An 18,472-nucleotide genomic window follows, 5' to 3' on the forward strand; every position below is an offset into this window, starting at 1 on the left:
CTATACCTTCCCTAACTGTCCCCCACATCCCTGGCAATTTTCTCTCTGAGCCATGGTATAAAGAACTGGTTTAAATGGTGGTAGTTCCAACAGTTCCTATCCAGCCCTGCTTCCTGACCCCGCACCTACAGCTCAGCTGAGACTGTCCCCTCTAGGCCGTGTCTAATTCTGTAAGAACCCTCAAATCTCACCTCCATTAGATTACGGCTGAACACCTCTGACCTCCGACTACTGACCAGTCTCATTTTAGCCCATGTGGAGATGAGCAGCTACCACCAGCATGCTTACAATGGTTAAGCACTTTGCAAACTAATTTTACTCTCTAAATGCTCTTCCGTACCAAGATAAACTTTCAAACAAAGGAGACACTGAGGCTTAGATGGCTTGTCTTTGCCTAAGGTTGTAAAGCATAGTATATACTCAGTAAATATTTACTGACCAGCCTGACAGAAAATAACAAAAGCATGCTTCCAAACCCAAACAGCCATCTTCAGAGACCACCTCCATCTTCCTTCGAGCACAGGTTGTTCCTCCCCTTCTGGTTTTTCTCACCATATAAACAGAACCACCAGAGATTTCAGGTGGCTAAACTAGCATCGCTCAGGATCGACCTCTCTCCCACAGCTAATCAACTGCCGAGTTAAAACGTTTAATTACTGAGGAGCTCTCAGCTGTCAATTTCTGTTCTCACTTGACTTCTCTGTTTCAGATCTCCTAAGGACTGCCCCGGTCTCATTCTCTAGATCCCTTCTCCATACATCAGCCGCAGTGACTGACGAGACCATCTGCCCACAGCACTCTGTGCTCCCTGCTGCCCCTGCACAAGGTCCAAACTCTTCAGTGTGGTTTACAAAGCCCTTCGTGGCCTGGTCCCAGACCACTTCTCTCCATTAAAGCGCCACTGAACACGATGTATTTTTTTTTAAATCTCCCTACCTGTAACATACCGTTTAGTCTATCCTTCAGCAATGCCACTCCACTCCTCTATTCCTCTCATTAGTGAACTCCTAACATTTCTGGGCTTAGATATCACTTTCCTCAGGGAGCCTACCATGACACTCCCCACCCAGCACCTCTCCTGTGAGTTCTCTGCAATTCCTAAATCACAGCACTAATTACAACACGTTGTATCACCTGTCAGCTCATTTCACCCTCTTTGAAACTCTAAGTCCAAGCTGGCAGAGCCGGTGTCTGTCTGTTTGAGGCTGTATCCCAGGCCTAAGGGGCCTGGTACAGACGTGCAGTAAACCTTCGCTGAGCACGCAGACTGCTCTATCCTTCCGTGTGCCACCTCTCCCAAAGAAGCTGCCAGAGAACACAAGCCTTGTCTCTCATCTACCCAAGTGTCTTGCCCAGGAAAGACATTTAGTAGAACTTCTGAATGAGTTCAAGACTTTACTCACTGGTCAGACCTTAAACTTTAGAAGGAACAGGAGAGCATTCTGGAAGATGCTTTATAAACCTTACTGCCCAAAAAAGTCTAAAAAAATGAAAAACCTAGAACGCTGCTAACTCATCAAAGCTGTTAAAGAAAGGACCTTAAAAAGCGTAAGTCTTTCTATTTTAATCAAATACCTTTATAGTGCAAATATAATATATTCACATGCATTTGTAGTTTTACATACTCGTAACAAGATAATGACATAGACTAAAGCTGCACCAGTTTTTCAAGTGAATCTTCAGTTTAACCAAACATACAAAGCGTTTATTGAAATTAACATTTCTAGCAAAGCCACAGGCTTGAATCAAGCAGCATCAATGCTGTAGTATAAAAAATAAAAAGGAAATTAAAAAAACTCAAGACGTAGAAGCAGCAGCCAGACCAACAACCCCTCTTCTGGGGCAAGACCTGCACACAGACTCCTTTCCCCAAGCACTGAGTTTAAGGACTGAACAGAGGGCCTGTATCACACAGTAAAGACTTTCACAGAAGAAAACTGTCATAGAAATGCATCATTATAATTATTTTGTTCTTTAAAGATACTGCAATAGAAATATATTAATGACAACCTCAAGTATCCAATATTTTTCTGTCTTACATTTTAAATCAAAGTTGTAGGAACCTACAAGTCTTAATAAAGAACTCTCTTCACAGCACAGCTGTAGTTCACTTTAAAACATAATGTTCCTTTTGCTCTCTATCCTTACAAATAAACACAATAGAGATATAAATGAAAGGTTCTGATCCTGCATCAAGCATTATTCCATCTTGCCCTCCGATATAAACCTGGATATAGTCTTATTTGCAAAGCATTTGCTTAATATATTAGTTGAAGCGAAAGTAAACAGTAAGTGAGCTTTCAGCAAAGGAGACCTTTATGAATTTCAGTGGTGTCCTTGGCACTCAGCTTCAGCTGAAGTCTCGATTGGTGAGGACAAGCGGAGCCACAAGGGTCCAGACGTAGAGGAGGAGGCAGACCCAGCTGGAACTGATCTTGACCCACACAGCTGGCCACTTGCTGGTCATGCTCTGGAAGTTTGCATCAGGGCTGAGAAAACAGCAGAGAATTAGATGGTTGCTGTTGTTTAGTCACTAAGTCCGACTCTTTTGCAACCCCAGGGACTACAGCCCACCAGGCTCTTCTGTCCATGAGATTTCCCAGGCAATAATACTCGAGTGGGTTGCCATGCCCTTCTCCAGGGGATCTTCCCGACCCAGGAATCGAACCCATGTCTCCTGCTTGGCTGGCAGATTCTTTACCACTGAGCCACCAGGGAAGCCCCTGAGAGTTAAGCAAAGGAGCCTAATTTCAGCATATAGCAGCCCCTCAGCAAAAGCTAAGAAATTCTCCACTGAAACTTGCCTGACACTCACTACTCTGTAGTCAGTTACCAGAAAGGACTTGATAAAGTTGCTATTTTTTCATTTTTATGAGCAGGGGGCTCTGCCACTCAAACAGCTTTTATCTTTTAGCCTGCATGAAGAACTCTGATCATTCCCTGCAAAAAGTTCTTCAGGGACATCTGCCTATTCTACATACTGGTAAAATTCAAAACTGAAATGAATTTACTGAATCCTCCCTGCTTTACCAGATGTTCCCTTTGATCAGAATACTCTACATGGCCATCTCTAGACAAAGAAAACTCAGGGAACAAAAGACAAGTCAGATTGCTTTATGTCATGATTTTCTCTCTCAAGTTACTCAAGTTTGGAAGGGCTTCCCATGATTTTAACTGAAAGTATTCCAACTGGATTTTAAATGCAAGAGGAGAAAAAAAAGTCAGAAGTATTTCAGGAAAGTGTGAGCACTGAACATACTTTCATTATATGGGTAAAAGAAGGGGATTCTGAGGTCAGGAGCTTTTACAGGCCACGCCAAGGGGCTGGGTGGGCTTCCTCAGTTCTCTGCCTCCTACCTGTACCAGTTGGTCAAGGTCATCATGATGTACAGGGAAGCCGAGCAGAGCATGAGGTGGAACATGGAGTAGTTGTATTGCACCCCCTCTCGCTCGTTGTCCACTGCCCGCCGAGGCCGTCCATCTTCCTCATCGCTGGCACCATTGGCAGCCGTATCTCGGAGGATCACGCTGTCACTGCCCGACAGCGTCAGCTTACTTACTTGGCTATTGCTGGAATTGCGGATGCTGGAAAGTGATCCCAGAAAGGTAAATCAGAAGGGGGCCATGAAGATGAAGTGCTGTCACGAGCCTGTACACGTGAAGGTTATTTCTAAACTGCTCCTGCTTCGGGGACTGAAGGGCTTCTGAAGGGTTTGCTTAAAGTTCTGATCCTAACAGTTACAATTTGATGCTTTAACTGCCTGGAGGGGTTTCCCAAAATACACTATGCTTACGGTGTCTGCTTCCAGGACTTCAGAAGTATCTCTCCTTTGTTCAGAATGCAATGCCCGCCTTCGCCCAGCTAACTCACTCACTCTTTAACTCTCTAATCATGCCGTGTCCTCTAGGAAGTCTTCTCTGACGTCACCCCGTTGCTAGGCTGGATTAAATTGCTGTAGCTCCTTATTCTTCCTTCTGCCGTATCACTTAACCACTCCTGTCTTCCTTGCTATTCACAAGGAATGACCTTCTGGCAATGACCTTAGTCATCTATGCATGTCTAATACACAGCAGATACTCACTAAAAGTTTGTTAAATGATTGAATAAAAAAGTACATACAAATAAAGGACAAATTCCACATGAACATCTCAACAGACATTAAAAAAAATTTTTTTTGGCAAAAATCTGATACTTTTTTTATGATAAAAACTCAAACTAGAAATAGAAAACTTCCTCAAATTGATAAAGGGCCTCTATGAAAAAGTTGTATTTAATAGTGAAAGATTAAAAGCTTTCCTCTTAAGATCAAGAATCAAAGGAAATAAACAAAAATAGTCACAGAGAACATGAAAAAAATGAACATAGCTGTAAGCCAATAAAACTTTATTTAGAGAAATAGGAAGTCAGCCCAAGGGCTGTAGACTGCCAACCCATATTTTAAGAAATAATTAAAAAAAGAAAAAAAGGGAAAAAAAGGGTAAAACTACACATTATGTGTGCAAAGCTGTCCAAATTATGACAAATTCGTATGTATTTCAGAATAGTATACTGTTATACTATTATATAGTATGGTCTCTATTTTTAAATTATATTATCAAGTGATATAAGATTATGTAACTATTTATAAAAATATACATAATAATATAGATACAAATAGATTAATAGATAGTAAGTATAAGCAAAAGAAAAAAGTCTGAAATAATATGGGCCAAAATTTAACCACAGAAAAGGTGAATTTAGAGGGAGGACAATTTCATTTCCTACTTTAAACTGCCCTCACTTATGCTGTTAGTTTATATAAATATATCTTTGCCTATTTGTATTATTTCACATTTTAAAATTATTAAAGTATCACACACTATTAGATAGACAATATCAATCAATAAAAATGGGTGAGAGAATGAGTGCAAACTGCTAACATATTGTATCTGAGGTTTTGGATTAAATACCAACTTGAGCATTTTGTGCATAAAATTCTGCTAGTTGCTTATATTATTTACAATGATCATAAAATAAACATTGCCCTAAAAAAAAAGAGATAGCCCAACCAAATTTCAGAGCCACTATTCTAGCTAATCTAGAGTCAGGTCAGGTAAGAGCTTTATCTTCCTATACAAAGGAGAATCTCTTAGTAAGGCTGGGGGAAATCATTTCACAAGAGGATTTACTGAACTTACAGAAACATACACTGCAGGGTTAACTGAGGCAAGTCAAGGACTTTGTAACTTACCTAGAATAGGAAAGGGAGAGAACAAAGACTAACAGCCCAATGAAATTCTCTTTATTCAGAGAAGGCCCGCTCTGTAACGGCACAGCAGGGGTAGGGGCCGGAGCAGTTGTATTCGCAGGAGCCAAGGTGGATGAGGTCATGTGCGTAATGATGCTCAACAGGCCAGGGTTGCAGGAACGATCTGACAATGAGAAACTGCTTTTTATCTTTAGGGATAACTCATGGGGGTCCAAAAGGATTTGAGGGGTGTGTTTACACATCACTCAGTCGTGGTAGCAAAACATAATTTCAAACATGAGAATGTTCTACTTCAAAGAACCTGCAACTGGGCAGTCAGTAACACATCTGTGTTGCAATCAAAGACTTGGTTTTCAAGAAAGAGTCAAGAAACTACAGCAACAGAGTATTTGTCCAGTTTCATAAATGTCAATCTTGATTTCACTGGTTTTGAAGTTTAACTAGCAAGTCTTTGGGGCTCTACAGTCGTGTGCTTAAAATATAAGGAGTTTACACAGGCTTAGAGAAGGAACTTAGAGTTACCGGGGGAAGGGTGGTGGGGAGGTTGGGATGGACATGTACACACTGCTATATTTAAAATGGATAACCAACAAGGACCTACTCTGCTCGGTATTATGTAACAGCCTAAATGGGAAAATGTACAACTAAATCACCTTGCTGTACACCCAAAACTATCACAACACTGTTAATCAACTATAACCCAATATAAAACAGTTTAAAAAAGATAAATTTGTTTGCAAAATAAGGTAGATTCAATAAATTTGGCCTGGTTATTAAAAAAAAAAAAGGCACAAGGAGTTTAGCCCTAGTCCTGTTTCTGCACAGTTATACAGGAATACAACAAAAATAAGTTGCGTCATCATTAGATGGTCTGCAGCAATGGTTTTCCACAGGATACTCTACTGAGAAACAATCCCGTAAGACCTACAAAAGGAGATTTCCTGCAGCTGTTTCTTAAGCCTGCACCACCAACATAAAATTCAATTAATGTAATTCTACAAAGGGCCAAAACAACGTTGCCTTTTTCTGCTCTTAACCAACTCTTAACTAATCTGATTTAGTCTGGGGAAAAGCCTGGACCACATAAAGGTCCTTCAGGTGGTCCTTTAGGCTTTCAGCTCTGAACAGTTAGGAGCAGACATGGAGAATAAAATTTGAAAGGTAAATACCAAAGACATTGTACATTTAAGTGAAGTTTTTGTTTGTTCGTTTGTCTGACATTTGCTCCAGCTCTAGTTCTGGCACCCACCAAAGGAGTAATTTCCTACTTTCTTTTACTCCTGGTGTGCATGGCACATCTTGTGGGATCTTAAGTTTCCAACCAGGGATCAAGCCTACACCCACAGCAGTGAAAGCTGAGTCCTAACCACTGCACTGCCAGAGAACTCCCATTTCTTAGTTTCTTTCCATCAAATGAATGTGCTTTTAGAATCTGCTTACCAGGTTCATTGGACATGGCTGACCACGTAAGGTACATGGTGTAGAGGGTGATGAGAGAAGACTGCAGGAGGCCAGAACGAGGCTGGTGTTCCTGTGGAATCGGAAAGGAAACAATGCCATAGGGACTGCAAAGGCTGAACTTCTAGAAGCGTACTTCCTGGGACCCACTGAGCTGTTATTGAGAACCTTCTGATTCTGCTTGACAGATCAAAGATGACAAGTAACCTTTCAGTTTAAGTTAGCTTGAAAAATAACCAAGAAAGAGGAGGCATGTACCACCAATTCTCAGGCATTTCATAACCCTGGAAATTCCTGTGGATCATACAAAGGCTTGGATTCACCACTAGTTCCCTGGTATAGTGAAATCAAAGCTAAGCTTTGCCCTTAACTAGCTAGGAAATCCATCAACTCTCTGGACCTTCAGTTTTCTCACTTTTAAAAGGATAGGTGATGTTTTTTCATATTTCGTATCTAAAAATCCATGAATTTTTAAAATATGGTATTTAAATGAGGAAACTCAGGAGCATGAGTTGTGTTTTAAATATTAAAATCATATGTTTCTAGTTCAATTCCCCTAAAATATCTCTGCTAAAGATTTCTAAGAATCATTCTTGTGATATAAACAATTTTATAAGGACAATAAATTCTCAAGTTACATAGTTTTTTTTCCCCTTAAATAATAGGGAAATTATTCATTTAATTATAATACTGACATTCAATGGCACATTTTATGATTAAGATATAATTATGAAGACTTTATTATGCTACAGTAGAAAAATGTTTAAGTAGATAAACTTGGACATAAATTCATATAAAAAGTTACCTAGGTTTCAAGTTTAGCATTAATTAAAAATCTCTCATAGGAGGAAGAAGCAGAAATCACAACCATACCTGAATTTTCGGATGGATTGACAAAACCGAAATCACCACGCAAAGGATCAGATTAAAACTGATGAAGAACTTGTTCTCTGTGCAGCCATCTGGTTTGGTGTAGTATGTGTACAGCAACCCAGCAAAGATGATTGACAGGATATAAAACAAGCTTGTCACAGACAGTAAAGCTAGAAAAGAGAAAATGAACATGAATGCTCACAGTTATAACAAGCTTTTAAACTAACGAGGATCAATTTTCACCCAGTTTAATGTAGCACGATGCAGTATGGCTCTCATAGGGGTTTGACACCTACCGGCATACCAGCATTTTGGATTCCCTTCTTCCATTCGATTTACCCATGACTCATTCCAAGAGTGAGCAAAGTCTACCAACAGCACCAGCTGAATGAGGATGAAGAAGGCAGCCCCTACCATGCCAATCACAAACCAGGCTACAAACCAAAAGCACAAAGTTATTCTTTACCACAGGAGCAACATATCAGAACGTTACTGTCCAGCACACTAAGAAGGTTTCAAGTAAGAAAAGGTAATAATAAGACATATTCTGTCTCGAGCAGTACAGCAAGAGTATCACAATTCCAAACTCAAAGGCATTCTGTGACAAGTGTTCTGTCGGGTTTCAGACCTTTTAAAATCGATTCTAGCTTGTGCTAAGGGGAGCCCATGGTCTGACAATCCAAATGGAAAAGATATAAGCCCTTTCCTTTACTCACAGGGATATAAATCACAGTGGAAATCCACAGATGCCATATGATGCCACAAAAAGGAAGCAGGTTAAAACGGGGATAGTGGAGTACATGGTTACAAGTCCTTATGTTGACAAACCCGATTAACTTCATATTGCCAAGTGAGAAGGGAAACCTAAAATATTGGCAAAAAATTAACATCTGGTTTCAGAATAGCTGAGAAGTGGGCTGAATGTCTCCTGGCTTTAATCAGTCAATTAATATCTTAATATTAGTATCAAGTCATGATAATTGAACACCATCTCATTTAATTACCAGTTCTGCAAAATCAGTAATGAATGCAGTCATCTGTAGAGTGTGTATACATTATAATTTACCCCTGTTATAGTGAACCATACCTGTGTTGAAGTGGCCTCCAGGAATATAGAAAGATCCAACCATGACACCAACAATGGCAGCAATTTTGAAGAACCAAAATCTATTAAAACATAAAAGTACATTTATGAAACGCTAATTTTTCCTTTTCATTGAGAAAATGAACTTCTGAAATGCAAAAATAAAGCCTTACTAGCCACTTCCAACATGATTGGGCTTGTTTCTTCATCTGACATGAAGCTACTTCATTCAGTATTTCACACAATTTGAGGACAAACATTAGCACAGAGACCCAATCATTCACGTTCGTAAGAAAGAAACACATTACCTTAGAGTTTCCCTGCTTTAACAGCTCGTTAAAGAACCCCTCTATTTGTGGCCTTGCCTTCACAAGGCTTGTCTAAATTTTTTCAAATTTCATACCTTCCTACCTACAGCCTAGATAATATATCCCAAGACTCTTTAACCACCTCTATAGATACTTGCCTCTGATGTATGAGTTGCTACAGCAACGGGGACTTAAGCTGTTTTTCAGAAACCAGGAGTTAGTTTTTGTCCAGTTTAAGCTGGTTAAGACTGGTTGGGACTACTGACCCTACAACAGGGCCTGCACAGGTGGTTCAATGAATTCAGAGTGCCAAAAACTCCACTCCCTGATTATGCTAAGTATCCTGTTAAAGAAAGTGAAAGTGAAGTCGCTCAGTTGTGACTGACTCTTTGCTATCCCATGGACACCAGGCTCCTCTGTCCAAGGGATGGTCTAGGCAAGAGTACTGTCGGTTGCCATTTCAAGCTTGTAATTAAGATAAAGACCTGTGCAGAACACCGATTACAGCACCTGTTCCTTACCTTCCCATTCCCACAAGTAAGACAACCCTGCTTCTTTATCCCATAAGTTTCTACAGCCTCTGGCCTTCAGGGAGGCGGATCCAAGATGTGTCTTCCAGTCTCTGCTGCAAATCTCAGCATCTCAGTTTGGCCGTCTGGCAAGCTGCACATCAGGCAACTGGACATAAACCCCTTGTTCACAATTACAGAGCTCATCACAAGACCAAACCTGGCTTTCAGTGAACCTTTAAACACTACTTTGCATGGCAGTGCAGAAAGAAAGCAGCTTTGGAGCTGAACAGATTTGAGTTTCAATCCTAGGGCCAACCCTCTCTAGCTGAGAGATCTCAGGCAATTTCTTTAACCTCTCTGAAATACATGTACAAGAGGAACTGGGGATCAGGAATGGGAAGCGACAGAATATGTCAATCAGTGGCCCAAATATATTCACTATTTATTTTTCTGTATCCTGTCTAAATATATCAGGTACATGTTTATCTTTTAACAATAGAAAGAAAAAAAATGTGTGTGTTTGTGTGTGTGAAGTGCCTAGTACAATGCTTGAACGGTTTCATAGGTGTGCAGAGAAATGTACGAACCTGAAGCAAAAATATTTTTTTTAAATACTAAATAAATAAATAATACCAAAAAAAATTCTCGTTGTCCACTCTATCTCCCCCGCTATACTGCAGAGCTCCAGCTGAAAATGACCTTGAAACAACTTCCCATGTATAACAGAAGTACTCTACTGCCTTCATCAAAATGGCAACATTAACTGCGAAGGCGAAGATACAACACCATGACAAGAAAACAATAAATAATTCCTACGTACCCATTGTGTATCGCTGCTCTGGGATCTTTACTAGTTTTCACATTTAACATGAGCAGAGAGAAGGCAAAGAAGAAGACGGCCAAGGCAAAGCTGATTCGATACACAGCTTTATAACGAACCAGCACATCACACTCTTTATCCATAATATCAGTAATCCTGGTACTAAGTCCTTCATCACAGAAGCCAGGTATCTGGAACAAAAACATTTTAATGCTAAGGGAATACCCACATTTAAAGAGAGATTCGATTCCACCACAGAAAAGCCTGGATTTCTAAAACCGGCCACTTCAACAACTGCAAGACCCTCCTGTGGGACTTTTCGCTTTGGCTTTCAATTCACTTACAATCTTGTCACTGAACAATATAAACAAGTTGCAGTTTTAAAATAAAAGTCAAGTGCTCTCTTTTTGGCCCTTTTCTGCAAATAAAGGCTAGTCTAGATTAAATTTTTAAAATTAAATATACTTTATTTAAAAGAGCTTTAGGGCCACTCTTTTAGTATCTTTTCCAAAGGTGTTAGACTAAAGATGTTGCTTCAGATACTACCTTTACTTTGGGAAAAGACTAATACCTTCCTACTCTGTTTTGACTAGAACTGAAATGTACGATCCCAACCAATCCACTGAACTTGATTGAGTTTCACAATAGTGAAGACATAAATACTAATTACAACTAAAATTTGTGCAAAACATGAAATAATTAAAACCACTACATTAATAAGGCTACTGTTACTTCTACTTACCTTCTTCAGCTGAGTCTCCATCCCCTCATGAAACATGATACAACAGACAATGGTGCCCAGGAAGAGGATGAAAGCGTAGATGAGGCGAGTCAAGGTGGAATTCTTACTGTTGGGACAGCAGCTGCACAGCAAACAGGACGCACCGCCGCAAAGGCACGGGACCTGCAACGAGCAGAGCGTCGCCACGTGAGGCGGCCTGCAGCGGCCTCCTTCCCAACCTGCAGGGCGGAAGACCAGCACACCAGGCTCTGAGAGCCTTCTCTGAGAATCAGAGCTGGGAGGAAGTGGTTAAAAGCATGAGCTCTGGAGGCAGTGTTATTTCTACCATTTTACCTCAGCAAGTTACAAAATGTAAGCTTATTTCTCCATCTGTAAAATAAACTCAGTAACAGAATCTTCCTCCTTCAGACACTGCTATATTAAATGAGCACTCAACACAGTACTTAAAACATAGTAAAGGCCCAGTAAGTGTTGGTTATGTTCCCACAGACAGCATATTTTATTTAAAAACAATATATCTTAATACTAAGAAAAACAGAAACCTAACTCCACCTGCTGATTTCTGAGAATCCTAGCTACCAAATCTAATATTACAACATAAGGCAACATTACACAGAAACCCTTAAAGCAAAAGACTTTTGGCTCCATTGAAGAGTAACCCAGAGATTCCTCAAAATTAAACATAGAATTATCATATGACCCAGTAACTCCAACTCACACATACACCCAAAAGAACTGAAGTTTTCAAACAAAATTTGGACATGAATGTTCCAAACAGCACCACCTACAATTGTTGAAAGGCAGAGACTAAATGCCCATCAGCTGATGAACGGATAAATAACATATAGTATACCCACAAAGGGCAGAATATTATTTAGCCATAAAAATGAAGTACTGATAGCTGGTACAACATGGGTGAACCCCGAAAACATGATGCCAAGTGAAAGAAGCCAGACACAAAAGGTCACATACTGTGTGATGTCATTCATATGAAATACCCAGAACAGGTCAATCTGGAGACAGAAAGCAGAGGAGTGGTTTCCAGAGGCTGGAGGGAGCAGGGAGAAGAGAGTTGACTGCTAAGTGGATCCTGAGTTTCTCTTTGGGGTGATGAAAATGTTCTGGAACCAGACATATGTTATGACAGCACAACATGTGAATGTACTAAATGACACAATTATACACTTTAAAATAGTTAATCTTATGTGAACTTCCCCCACTTGAAAAAAAAGAGTCACCTGGATCTTCGGTCAGCTCAACTCTCCTAACAAGCATTCCAGATGAGAGGACATACTTTGAGTCATTCTTCTATATGCCTGATTAGGAAACCACTTGAATTGCTTTGACAGGTGACATTATCAAGTCACATTACAAGGATAGGCTAATTCAGAATCATCAGCAGCAACAGCAGATGCAGACACTGGGGGATTCTGGTTTACAGTATGGCCCCAGTAATACTCTTTTATGAGATAATGTCAGCAGTATATAGCACCTAGCATAATTTCTTTCATAGCAGGGGCTCCATATATCACAATACCCAGTAATATCCATAATCAAAACAGCCATGGGGAATTGACCACCCAGCTCCAGTCTTCAATTCTTAACTACAGTCTGGGTCAACAGACCGTAACAGAAGTCTGTGTCTGGTCACAGATAGAGATACAGACATTTTACAGCTAAAAACAATGACACTAATTGCTTCCAGTTTATTTTGTCTGCACTCACATGCTTCTAACTCCTTTAGCTGTTTTTTCTCTAGTCAATTAAATAAACTAATAATAATTGCCCACTGTTTGCTATCAGTTGAATTATGTCCTCCAAAATTCATACGTTTATGTCCCAATCGCCAGTACCTCAGAATGTGACCTGATTTGGAAACAGGGTCACTACAGATATAATTTGGTAAAATGATGTCTTATTGGAGAAGAGTGGGCCCCTAATCAAACATGACTGGTGTCATACAAAGGAGAAATCTGGACACAGTTGAGCATCACAGGGAGAACATCATGCAAAGATGAAGGCAGAGATCTATAAACCAAGGAACACCAAAGACTGCTAACAAACCACCAGGAACTAGGGAAGGAGCTGGAACAGAGTTCCGGGAACCAACCCAGCTGACACCCTAATCTCAGACTTCTAGCCTCCAAATGAGGAGCCTGCCGAGGTCCAGCCCTGGCTGATCCAGGGTATTCGAAGGAGAGACGGCGTCAGCGATTTATTTAAATATTAATTAGAGATATAAAGAGTAACAGAATGATGATAGCTCAGTAGGAAAATTCAGTGGCGAAAAGAGGCTGAGTAGCTTAGTTTACACGGAAAATCAATATAACCTGTGACACCAGGTTAGCTCTGACCACGGAGGCCGCAGGCGCCCTCTCGAATAGCGGAAGGTGCCCCACCTTAGACACCTTCTCGAGTGGGTCTTAGAAGCCCAGGCAAATAAATGGTCGCAGAGGACCTCCGCGCTCCAGATGGAGACTCAGCTGGAAATTGAGGAAAAGAATAACATGAGGAGACCAAGCTTTGGTGAGCAAGGCCCGTAGCTTTATTTTCAACAGGGGCTTTTATACCCTAAGTTACACATAGAGGATAATAGGGGATGTGAAATCGTGCAAAGTCAGCAGTCTTTGATCCTTATCAAAAACCAGGGTTTCTATCCTGCAAATTTATCGTATACAAATGGTTTAGGTGATTTACATCATCTTCTGGCCAGAAGGCCTATTAACTTTTTATGACTCTTGACAAAGGTTTGTCAACCGTAAGACTTATTTTCTCTAAGAGTAATTATTTTAAGGTTTGGCGCCATCCTCCGAAGGTGTTAGATAAAGTTACATTCCTATAGGGCAGAGGTGCAGTGGGTTTACAACAAAGGAAAGAATTTATTACCTTAAGGGTCTAAAGTTGCTAGCACCAAGGCCACTACTTATTTTTTCTACATACCAACTATATTAATTAATACACATTCAAGGATACAATACAGGGGATGTGGAAACTTGGCAGCAAGCATTGGCTCATCAATGAAATCTTTTACTAGTTTTATTCTGACAGTTTCTAACTCTCTGAGAGGCTCTAAGCTATTTGAATATCTTAAGCTTCCCATGCCTCTCGAGGCTGGGAGACTAAACAATCGTATGCATAGCTGTAGGAGTCCGGGTGAACTTGTCAGGCGAGTTAGAGAGCTATCTGAGGGGTTTGGATTTAAACACTCCTAATTGCCCAGAAACTTTATTAATTGGAGCTGTAAGTTAACTCTTTGTCAGAGAGAGCGAGATGGTGGTGGCGGACAGCCCCCAGTAAAGTCAGAGGTGAGAGCACAAAGCAATAAAGTAGGCAGACTCTGGTTTTTGGGGGTAGATGCTCGAGAATATCCAGGGGGACTCCTGAGGCTCGATCCCGCCTTTGCGTATGCCGAGCCTCCTTCCTCACGACCTTTGTCATGAGTGGAGTGCCTGTTGCCGGCTCCTGGCACGAGCCAATCGATTTCTATTATTTAAGTCATCCACTTTATGGTCTTTTGTTATCCAGCCCTGGCAAACCAGTACACCTACTTACTTGTTTATAACTGTCTGTACCTGGAGTGGGCAGGGGTGAGCACCTAGCATTCTATCTTTTGCACCTTTACACAACAGGTACTCAAACTGTGGAACAAACGTGTCTTACTATATGTTACGTCACTCCCCTATTTTCATGATCTGTGTGCAGGTTGGAAAGATTTCCAGACATGAGACAGAATAAGAGAAAAGACTTTACTGGACTGGCAGACTGGCTGTTAGCACAGCGGGCCAACCTCATGACAGACCATGGAGAGCCACCTGTTAGAACAGTGGGCCGGTTCAAGGGAGAGCCGACCCCTTCGAGAGTTAGTAGGAGACCTGGGTTTGATCCCTGGGTTGGGAAGATCCCCTGGAGAAGGGAATGGTACCCACTCCAGTAATTTTGCCTGGAGAAGTCCACGCATGGAGGAGCCTGGCAGGCTACAGTCCATGGGGTCGCAGAGAATCGGACACAACTGAACAACTAACACTATCACTTTTCACTTTTATAGCCTCAAGACAAAAAAAATCCTGCTGGAAGGGTGGCATTAGGTGCTTGGTTAGGGTGCTAGAGGGTGAGTGTTAGGGTGAGTATTTGTACCTAATATGGGGTCAGGGAGCAGGCTGGTTTAGATCAGGGGGGTTCATGGCAACAGTTGCTATGGGGCTCAGATAGTTCCAGAGATGACCTTGGTGTGGAGCTCCACATCTGTGACCTTGGTATAAGGCTCCACACCTATTTCCATAAATAACTCTATTTGAGATAAGCCGGAACCTGGGACCCTTTCCCAGAGTGCTTGTACCTGGACCAACCCTTGAACAGGAGAATACGAAGAAACTGTAAGGGACTAAAAATAACTGCCTGCAGGAACAGTAAGATACAACAGGACCACAAACCAACTGCTACTTCTGAGCTGCAGAGAGCAAAACAGCACAGGGTATTGTGCATGGTCCCTGCATGTAACAACACCAAGGCAGGGCGGGTAGGGGGGGTGGGCGAGCAGACCGCTTTCAGCCACATCTCTTACTCAACCCACTGATCCGTCCCTACCCACATCCCATTTAAGGAACCAGCTCCTACACCCCTTGGGAGCAAGCAAGGGCACCTGTTGCTTGTTTTTTCTTCCTCCTGCTTGCCTGAAATTCTCGTCTGGCCTCTTACTAATTTGTATTGATTAAAGATTCCAAGGACCCAGGCACACTCTTCCTGTGCCCGGGTCGAACACCTTGCAGTCATCCTTGATGCCTTCTTTCCCAAAACTCTCATTCCATTTATCAGCACATCAGCTCTAACCTCAAAATATATCCGGAATCTTGCTACTTTCATAGCATCCTCAGTTATCACACTGGTCCAGTCACCATTATCTCTCACCTGGATTAAATGCAATAGCTCCTATCTTGCTGCTGTAGTAACCCATTCAGAACCCTGAATTAGTATAAAAATTATTTTAAGATGAAGACATGTGAGATTCAAAAGATGCAGGGGAAAAAATGCCCTCTCAGAGCATTTCTCATCTGACTGAATGCGGCAACTACCATAAATTCTCCCTCCAAGAGAGTTTTATTGCCTTGAAGAAGATAAAAAGACCTCTGCACTCACATAAACAAGTACTATCACACACTTTCTTATCTCCTGTTAGTTCTCCTAAAAACCCATTCACCTTTCCTAAAGAAACCTCTTTGTTTTTCCTAGGGAAGCGCTTTCCTGCACCCCTCCACCCATTAAGAAAGGCATATAATAAAGTCCTATATTCTAGCCACTCTTTCGAGTTGTTCATCTCTGAAAACTCCTACATGTATGTGGGTTGCACAAGTACAAACTCTTTTTTCTTGCTAATTTGTCTTAGTTTAATTTGCAGGCCCGACCACTAATCCACAGAGAATCCAATAAAAGGTTTTCCTCCCCTACACTGCTTCACCCTTTCTTTTTCACCATCTATTCTCCACACAGCAACACTGTGTCAGTTCACATCATTCTTCTTTTCTCTAATGGATCCCCACAATCAGGAAAGAGTAAAAGCCAAAGCCCTTAGACTGATCAATGGGTATCTACATGATTTGGACCCCTTTACCTTTCTTTTTTAATTATCCTTCCCCTCACTCACTCCATTCCCTGGTACACTGAATTACTTGCTGTTCCCACTGAACAAAAGAAATCAATAAACTATAAAAGTGATTTATAGGTAGAAATGCTTTGATGGCATCAACTCAAATCTCGGCTTTACATCAAAGCCACCATATGTTTCAGGTTTCAAATTACCATATTACTCCCTAGTTAATGACTTTCTTAACTATTTTTCCCTAAATCATATTTTGTAAATGCTGCAATTTTGTAAATGTACTGTAAGTATTTGCAAAACACTTATTTTGTAAACACTGTAAAAATCAACTGGCCAGGATTTTTTTTTTTTTTTTACTGTGACAGAAAAAAGTACAGCAGAGGCCAAAGAATTATTTCATGAAACTTGTATCTAAACAGGTGTATTAAATAAACCATGTAAGAGTTCTTATTTTTGGCAAGGTCAAAATACTGGAAAGCCACGAGGCCCTTAAGTGACCAACAGCTCTTTTATGTTCAACAATCTTAAAGGATGGAAAATATAGTCTGTCCCTAAAATAGGATAGTGGAATGAGCTGAGATTGACTCCTTGGCCAATTAAGTCAGTCGGGGAATTAGGAAACAAGGAAATGATGTCAAGGAATCATGCCCCTTTGAAGCGAATGTATGAGTGAACTTAGCATAGTCTCTTCCATAGATACCATAATTTTCCTTTTGCAAATATGACGTTTACAATTTACAAAGTGATTCAACCCATTTATTCACTTCATCCTCACAACAGCTCTGGAGGCGAGGAATGCTGGGATGATGGTCCTCATCTTAAGTGAAGCCAGAAAGAAATGACTTGTACGAGACCCCAAAATGTTCAGGCCATGACTTCCAATTCTTAATAATTATCCACAAGGCCTTCTTTCCCTTGAGCCAGAATCGCACCCAGGCCTTGGTTAAAAATCTCACCTCTGCCACATACTCTGTAGCTTTGCCAAATCCTGTGCTATGAGATAAATATATTATCCCCACACACCTCCTGCCCCCACAGCCCAAATAAATGACGCCACCCTAAGAAGGCGCTTGGAAACGAACCAGAGTGCCCCGGCCTAGAGAGCCCAGCCCCGGCCCCATCCCAGCTCCAGAGGAACCCAGAGCCGGAAGGCTGGCGGGGGCGGGGCAATCAGATTGTAAACAATGGAGACCTGGCCTCTTACGTTCCTCAGCAAACGCAGAAGAAGAACGGCCGCATCCGATCGCCGCGCATCGCGGATTTCACCCTGGACCTCCCGGGGTTTATATACCCTCTGCAACCCAGGGTCGGCCCCTCAACCCCCGGGCCTCCGGGGCCCAGACCCGTTCGGGGCTCACGGCTTGGGGAGCCCTGTCGCGCCACCCCCGCCCCCAGCCCCAAGCCATAAGACCAGCAGAGACACTAGACCCCGAACTCACCCAGCTGGCGAGGGAGAAGACGCCCAGCACGGCCCCCATGGTGACTCGGGTGATGGAAGCGGCCGACACCCGAGTTCAGAGTACGGTGGTTAACTGCCGGCTGAGGCGTCACCCAGAAACGCGACGGTTTCTCGGACCGGAAACGTGCGGCCTGCGTCACCGCGTGGCCCCGCCCACCAGCCTTGGGGGTTCGGGGAGAAGGCGGGGATCAACTGGCAGGGGTCGAGCTGGTTACATTCCTTCGCCTGCTGTGTATTCCCTCGCAGCGCGCTCTGTCAACATCTGGGGTACAGATCAGATCAGATCAGATCAGTCGCTCAGTCGTGTCCGACTCTTTGCCACCCCATGAATCGCAGCACGCCAGGCCTCCCTGTCCATCACCAACTCCCGGAGT

General features: G+C 42.0%; 1 protein-coding gene across 1 annotated transcript; it reads right to left on the reverse strand.

The window, feature by feature from the left end:
- Positions 1-1,683: 1,683 nt before the first annotated feature.
- SERINC3 (serine incorporator 3) lies at positions 1,684-18,157 on the reverse strand. The gene is given in 10 exon segments (NM_001083412.1): positions 1,684-2,489; positions 3,358-3,585; positions 5,232-5,412; positions 6,690-6,780; positions 7,581-7,750; positions 7,877-8,014; positions 8,668-8,747; positions 10,305-10,495; positions 11,047-11,208; positions 18,079-18,157. Coding segments are annotated over 10 exon segments (1,419 nt in total). The 5' UTR covers positions 18,118-18,157; the 3' UTR covers positions 1,684-2,350.
- Positions 18,158-18,472: the final 315 nt, after the last annotated feature.

Source organism: Bos taurus, chromosome 13 (genome assembly GCF_002263795.3).
Source record: "Bos taurus isolate L1 Dominette 01449 registration number 42190680 breed Hereford chromosome 13, ARS-UCD2.0, whole genome shotgun sequence".
Lineage (NCBI taxonomy): Eukaryota > Metazoa > Chordata > Mammalia > Artiodactyla > Bovidae > Bos > Bos taurus.